This window comes from Pangasianodon hypophthalmus, chromosome 15 (assembly GCF_027358585.1).
Source record: "Pangasianodon hypophthalmus isolate fPanHyp1 chromosome 15, fPanHyp1.pri, whole genome shotgun sequence".
NCBI classification, from domain to species: domain Eukaryota; kingdom Metazoa; phylum Chordata; class Actinopteri; order Siluriformes; family Pangasiidae; genus Pangasianodon; species Pangasianodon hypophthalmus.
In genome coordinates this window covers 23455748-23464020 of record NC_069724.1, presented here as the reverse complement: position 1 = coordinate 23464020, position 8273 = coordinate 23455748, and the positions used below count along the sequence as shown (strand labels likewise).

Here is an 8273-nt window from a genome sequence, read left to right as displayed (position 1 = left end):
GTCCAACGAGCCGTGCTCTCGGCAGCTCACCCTGCGATGTCCTCTGTGCGTGAACCCGACCTGCGCGAAAGCCAAGGCCTTCTTCGCCAGCCAGAAACTCTGATCTTTTCACTTCTTGCCTCTGATCCTTCGTGCCTGGGAGGAGCTCCTCACATCACCTGCCAAAACAAATTGCAAGAAACAGAACCTTACAGAACCCCAAGCTCCAAAAATTGCCGATTGATGGAGCGAGGCCAGGCGTATTGTTCAGTTCAGTCTGAGTTTAGATCTGTGGTTTATTACGTTCATCATTTCCCCACCAGGCCAGTGTTCCGTTGTAGTGACCAACCTCAGAACGCCACTTTATCCATAAAAAAGCTCAATGCACATAAGTGTCGCTTTAATTTTTACTTATATTAAAGTATTGACACCCCTTTGTGGTCTTAGCGACTCAAATTAAACCAATCGTACTTGTGTGGTTGTCTGGGAAAACTCCTGACATGCTGAAATGTGAACATTTTCCACTATATGAAGTGAAAGATGTTCCTCCATTAAATGTATCTCAACCACAAGTTAAGTTCTGGTTATCTCCTAAAGTTAAGTTCTGGTTATCTCCTCAAGTTAAGTTCTGGTTATCTCCTAAAGTTAAGTTCTGGTTATCTCCTCAAGTTAAGTTCTGGTTATCTCCTAAAGTTAAGTTCTGGTTATCTCCTAAAGTTAAGTTCTGGTTATCTCCTAAAGTGAAACGGGAGACAGTTTGCATTTAAAGGTTTCATTCCGACTCCACTGAAAGACACCACTGCAAAAGATGATATCTTAGTGAAAATAGTGAAAATATCTTGAATAAGGGCAGAGTTATCTAATATTTCTTATTATGAGATTATTACAAATTAAATCTAAGATGATTCAGTTTGTTTTAGATGTTTTTACTCCTTTCAAGCTTTAGATAAACTTATTCTACTGAAAATTTTATTTTGCTTCTTTCTGTTATTTGGAAAAATTATCTGCCAATAGAACGAGATGATTTCAAGCTTGAAATGAGTAAAATATGCCTAGAAATAGGTTTAATAATCATTATTTAGTTTATTGTAAACTTAAAATAGGAAATATTAGATAAATCTAACTATATTCAAGATATTTTCAGTTGCACAGAAAACCAGTCGTGATTTTCTGCAGTGAAAGCTATTTACTGATTTAATTTTTATTTAATTAAATTTGAAAATAATAAACAAAATACATAATAGTCTCTCTTTATTCTCTTCTCCTGATATTCACAGGATTTAAACCAGAGCCTCGTTGTCACGCTTGACGCGAATGATCTCTGTTTGCTATTAGCTCAGTGCTGAAATGATCGCTGATTCATTTAATAAGTTTTGTTCTGTTGGCTAAATTGATCAGCATTCAGAAAAAACAGTGTGTACATCACAGATCATTCCTGTAGCTGCCATTTAAACCAAGGTTATAAAGTAAATAAAACATTACTACATCATTTTGGTGAAATCTATTTATATGTTTGTAAAACTGATGAGAAAAAACCTATTTTCCCAGAATTCAGTCACAGTGACATCTGATGGGTTTTCCCAGACCGCCACACGGATATAAATAATATTTAACATATATACAATTCTTGAGTTTTAGTAAGTATTTGCTTCTCATGCGCACCATCAAACTCGACCCGGATATGAATAGTTCTGGTTTGGGATTAGTTGCCCAGTTGCCACGCTGAAAAAGAGTTAAAATTGTGCGGTACTATTTTGACATACCTTTAGTATGGTAGTATGTATGATTCTGTGATAACTGCGTTGAACCAGCCATTGGTCTGCGCTATTTCTAGCTCCGCCCACCCACATCATGTGTCCCTGTTTGGTACTTTTGGTATCCTGGGGAGAAGGGAACCAGTACGAATGTGGGACTGAGTAACTTGTCCCCCTTTAATGCACATACGAGTGCCAAATGGGAGTACGCACAACTGACACACTATGTGCCTTTTCTGGTGACATAAATAAAGCTCATAAAGTGCTTTAACTGAGGAGTAACACACTCTGCGTCATGCTGTTATAGGAAGATAATCAGCGGATTTACTGTTAGCACAGTGAAGTTGATTATTTTCCTATAACCAGGCGTCCTGGTGTGTTTTATTTCTCTTATACCACAGCAAGGTTCCAACACTAACAGTTTTTATTACTCGCGGAATTACACATTGTGCATTTTGTCTGTTTATGGTCGCATTTCATATTGTCGAATATCCACGAAAGAAGTTCACGATATCACTTGTTATAGCAGCTATAAACAGTCGTTTCTTCATTAGCCTCTCTTTTTCTCTCTCTCTTTTGAAAAAACAAACAAACAAAAAAACACAGCGTATCATGTTGCCGTAAAACCTCAAAGTGTAACATCATCTGTCCTGAAGACTTAAAGCTGTAAAAGTTACAGCTTTACCTCTGACTGTTACAAAGTGCTGACACTGGAGACTCCTTCCAAAAAAGCTAAATAAGTAAATAAAGCTAACAAAAAAACATTTTTTATCAGTTACCATAGAAACGATAATGCATTTGAACATGCTTGTTTACTATAAACGTGTGATTTGTAGCTGCACTACTGTCAGAGCTGCTGTTATAGAAAATGAATCAACACCTTCTGACCAATCAGGAGCCAGAATTCAACAGCGCTGTGGTATAAGCTGTGTTGATGATTGCAGTAGAATATTTGTGATTTACTCATAAGCTGATGATCTGAATGTTCTGTGCATTCTTTCTTGTGTTCATAGAAGAGTTTGAATGAAAACAAAGAAAAAAATCATGCATGTAGAAGAATTGATTTATTTTAAATCGTCGGCCCAAGCTTTGATAAAAAAAGAGTATAAATAGTATCAATATCACAGCTTTCTTCCGCAAGACGATACCGAAAAAAGTAAAACATTAATTTTATACCAAATCGTCCATTTTTGTCAGTCCAGTCCTCTGCTGTTCTCTTCATCTTTCTCTCCCTCCAGCATGTCCAAGCTACTGTTGATTAGGCCAAGAGAAATTGGTTGTCCTGGACCCAATCACCCCTCAGAGGAGCGTGTGTGTGTGTGTGTGTGTGTGTGTGTGAGGGATGCTCTGGGGGCCGGCGGGAGCCTCCTGGTAATTGAAAAGCGAGGACGCCAGCTCTGCCGAGCAGCGTGACCTCTAATTGAGAGGGGAGCGATTGATTTCTCCAGCGTGAGAGAAACAGAGGGAGTGAAGAATAGGGGGATGGTACGGCGTTCAGGGAGGGAGGTGTGAAAAATGAAAGCGTGAGCGTTTTCTCAAGAGGTGCGAAAGACAAAGTAAAAGGAGAACTGGGAGAGACGGAGCTGGAGACGGAGGGAGGGAAAGGGAGAGAACAAGGATGCTTGGGCTTGCTAGAACAAAACTCACCTTTTCATATTTCACTAATTCCCACAATCTTTCTTCATATAGGACTCTTTAATTCTATATAATTATTATTCAGTTGAATCGTATTGCTGAAGTACGCACATGATGTCTACACTGTATGGCCTTTATACTGACCACTAAATGGGATAAAAAGCGATTCCGTAATTATTTGATTTTTTTTTTTTTTCTTTTTTAGATTTTATTAGAAGGTCAAACCTCTTGCTATGATTTTTGATTGTGTGAGATATATATCTGAAGTTGTGTGCTGTTTTCTCTATCCTGAAATCTGTAACGGAAAAATTAAATAAAATGAATAATTTAAAAAAATTCTATAGAAATGGGTATTTATTTATTTTCCAATACTGATACTGAAACACTGAGTATCAGCTGATATTGATACCTAATATTTGTTTTGTTAAAAAATACTATGCTTTAAAATGATCTTTAAAAACACTGAAGCCCTTAAAAAAATACAAAAAAAAATACATAGCTAAAATCATGACACAAATTCACTTTCACAATACAAATATAATAAATGTAATAATGTATAAATTAAAAATATAAAAATCAATCTAAAAAAAATCCTAAAAAAATTCAAGAAAATCTAAACATTTCCAGTTTAAATCTTTTCCAAATCCAGTCTTTTGCTGTTCACAAAGTTAAAAAAAAATTATAGTATTATAACAAATAAGACTATAACACGGCAAATTTATTTCATATTATTCTGATTGATTATGAGCGTATTATAAATCAAATATAAGATTATTCAGCCTGTGTTTAGATGTTTTTGCTCAATTCAAGCTTCAATTTTTCTTATTCTATTAACAGATCATTTTGCTTCTTTCTAGAAATAAATAAATAGAATAACATTACTCTAATCATAATCATTTTATATACATACATATATATATATATATATATATATATATATATATATATATATATATATATATATATATATATATACACATATATATATATATACACAAGATATTTTCATTTGTTCCCAAGTTCAGCCATTTTGTATCTGGTTTAATCATACAAAGCCACACACACACACACACACACACACACACACACACACACACACACTGATGATACAATTGTTTGGATCTCAGAGAGCCACTTTATGCATCTCTCTCAGTGCTGAATATACACAGATATATCATATTCTGCTATAACACAGGATTGGATTGGATAAAAATGGATTTTTCTTCAACGCTTCGATGCTGTTTGCTTCCAGAGCTGCTTTCTCGCCAGCTTTATATAGAAGTACGTGAAGATTGCCAAGCAACCTGGTCTAATGTAACACCACATCTATTAATGTAACCTGTTCATGATTAGCACACCTATTCAGACGGGATTCGTTTTACACGTGGAGGTGGGTGTAATGTAATTATTACTGGAGTATCTCTGGGATTTCAGTCCTGCCTGAATCTTTTTATGAACTGTGCTTTTCATGTCGAAGATTACACTGACTTTTACCAGAAATAACCCAGTGTCAAAAATACATTCTGGCAGACTGGACATGTTGGTAAAGATTCTGGAGGAAAAGAGGTTTTGTGCCTTTTCTTCAGTATGGAGACAGGAAGCTGTCGCTCTTTTCCCTCGTCTCCTACTGAAACAAACTGAGTTTAAAATGCAGAACAGTCAACTATAGATGATGTGTCAGAGAAACGACACTTCCACGAGTTATATAAGTTATTGAGTTCCTAGTCTACAGACAAATTATGGTCATGTGACCTATTAATGTACTAATAAACGTCAAAACAACCAGTTTGTGTGTGTGTAGTACACATTAAATTTTAAGTGCCCCAGTCATGTGAAGACACGCCCATCTCTGTGCTTCATCCAGAGATCGCTTATCCTGTGTAAATGGACTTCGGCCTTGAGGAAACATTACTTAACAGACATTTATCCCAAAATCGCGTGCTGTTATAGAAAAATAATCAATGACAGCGTGGTGTGATGAAGCGGAGTTACTCTTACCATCCCAATGTTGATTATTTTCCAGTAACAGAACATCCTAGAGTGTTTTATTCCTCTTATACTACAGCCTTTTGCCAGTGATTAAGCTATTTATTAAGTAAAAAAAAGAGTCATCATACTTTTTGTCCATTTAGAGTTACTTTAGCACTTATATTCTATACTTGTGAGATCATTAAGTCGTGACTGCTACTTATTAACATGAGGGAGCGAGAAAATTAAAGCATGGCCATGCAAATCTACTGTTTTACTTGAACAAACTTTTGAAAAACGAACATTTTCTTCTAGAGAATAAATGTTACGTTCAGTAGTTAATGATAATTGAGGGCGTAAACTTATCTAGTCTCTGTATCTTAACAAAAAAATGAGTAGAAGCTCATGTCCTCCAAGTGTGTGGTGATTTCTTTAAAAACACTCACACACACACACACACTCACACACACACACACAGCAAATATCTTGCACACACAGCAATCATTACAGCAGAAGTCATGTGGCCATGACTTAATGGTCTCATTCCCATGGACTGCTAAATCATGACCACACATTAGGATCTCATTCCCAGGCATTACTAAGTTGTTGCCATAGCTTGCTTTCTTTCTTTCTTTCTTTCTTTCTCTCTCTTTCTTTTTTAAGTAGGGATTTCACCATAATGTTCTGAATGTTGATGGCACTCTGTAATATTCTGAATTTTGTTCACTCATTGGTTTAATAAGTCAGGTCACCATCACTTACTGTACATAGTACATTTAAAGACAAAAATGCATTAAAAGCTAATATGTAAATGAATATAGACCTGAATTTGTAGTTTAGTATGATGTTCTATATATATATATACTAAAGCTACATTGCATTATTAGTAGTTAATTTGTTTGAAAACATGTTCATTAATATTTGAAAGCTGTAATAGGCTAGGGGATATGGTTTGGCCTCGCCCATTGAACATATCTTTTTTTTGTTTGGTGATGGGTTTCTCCTCTTGGTTGGCCAGTGTAGGGAAAATATTTTGCCCCTCCCTCTCAGCGCAGACGTGAGTGTTCACGTCGTTTCAGTGGAAGCTGTCAACCTTGGCTTTGATGAGTGTGTAGCACTGGACAGAGGTGTGTGTGTTGGAACAGAGCCATAATTCCTAATGCCATGCCTTATCTTGCTCTCTTCAATCTCCCTCACTGGTAATGGGAAGCCAAAGGTCAGCGGATAAGAGCGGGCCACCAAGGCCAGTTACCCCAGCAACTGAGGGATGAGGGGGGGGGGAGAGAGAGAGAGGGAAGTCTGAGAAGAGAAATCAGACGGGAGCCACTTGAAGACGGCTGGAAAGGTTGCAGAGATCTGTATCGCTAGGCTGTTGAACGATAAAGAAGAGAGCTCTGTGTGCGTGTGTGTGTGTTTGTTTGTGTGTGTGAGGTCTTGAGGCTGTAACCAGAGCATCTCACTCTCCCAAATGATTTTTTTAAAAACATTTTCATTATTTCATTGTGCAGATTTCTAACATTTTTTCGTCCTTTCCGTGAACACCCCAGCCAACACCTTCAGCTTTATTATAGCAGGATGTTTCCTCTACATTACTTTTTCCCAGATGTTTCTGGAATGTTGAATCTGTGTTTTGCGAACATTTTTATGTAACCTTTACAAATATTGTGTAACAGCGTAAATTAGGGAAGATTTTTAACTGTAAGAATATCACTGCGTAACATTTCCATTGTTTTTTCTTCCCTAATGTTACACCTGAACCTTCTAACAACCTGTCAAATGAGTAAGGAGTAAAACATGAAGGGTTGTGCCATTATAGGAAAATAATCAACAGTGGCGTGGTGTGATACAAGTGGAGTTACTGTTGTCACCCCACCCTGAAGCGGATTATTTTCCTTTAACATGAAACATCATTTTTTTTTTTTTACCACAGCAATTCGCCAACGTTTGATTAATTTTTAAAATTGTGTTAAAGAACATGTCAATTTTTATTCGTTTATAGTTGCATGTAAAGTTGTGAATCGTTATCACTTATGTTATAGGAGCTAAAACGACTAGCTAGTACTGTAAGAGTGTTGTTATGGTTACAGCGTGCACAGCATGGATTGTTTTTGCCAGCACCTTCTCTGAAAAAAAAAAAAACTAGCTATCAGTAATGTCCTTTGTTAAATAAAAGCTGCCATCACTAAAGTAAAGGAATGTTCTCTATTTTTATATCCGTGAAAGTTTACTTTTACTTTTAACATAACTTCTCCAAAAAAAAAAAAAAAAAAAAAAAACATTTTTACCAGGAGAACAATTTCAATTTGTAGCATTCTTGGTGTTGAGAAATTATTTGTCAGAATTGCATTTTTGTGTTTGATTGAATGTCTAGTAATTCAATCAAACCACACACACACACACACACACACACACACACACACACACAGTGATCTCTTGATGTGAATGAATCAAAGCTGTTTATTAGATATTAATAGCAGAATATACAGCACTACCATCTGATGATAGTGAGAATAAAAACAAGAGGTACCAAAGGAAAAGAAATAAAATAACAAAATTAAAAAAAAACAAAAAACAAAAAAAAACAAAACAAAAGGAAGTCAGAAGCTTGATGCAGACAAATCACTAATGCGCTTAGCAATGTTCGAGTGTAATGCAGCAAACAGTGAAGATAAACAGTACACAAACACACAAATTCTGGAAGAGGACTGGGATGTACGTTAATTTTTTTTCTCTGCTAACGTTTTAAAGTGCCCAATACATCAACAACTCATTAACAATATTTAAAAGCTCCAATGTATGCCGTATGCAGTCGTCAAAACATGTAACACTGATACATATGGGTTTCTTTCATTACCTGTTTTTTTTTCTTTTTTTTTTCTTTTTTCTTGATTATACTCAAACACAGATATTAATATTGCAAAGATGGGAGGCTCAAAT

The 8273-nt window shown here is 35.9% G+C and overlaps 1 protein-coding gene across 1 annotated transcript in view; it reads left to right on the top strand.

Moving 5' to 3' along the window:
• fech (ferrochelatase) overlaps window positions 1–3704 on the top strand; it is a 14341-nt gene extending 10637 nt beyond the window's left edge. Inside the window, exon 11 of the mRNA XM_026928885.3 lies at window positions 1–3704. This exon is cut by the window's left edge and continues 32 nt beyond it. Within this exon, the coding sequence (XP_026784686.1) occupies window positions 1–103 (103 nt within the window). The 3' untranslated portion in view covers window positions 104–3704.
• The last annotated feature ends 4569 nt before the right edge of the window (window positions 3705–8273 follow it).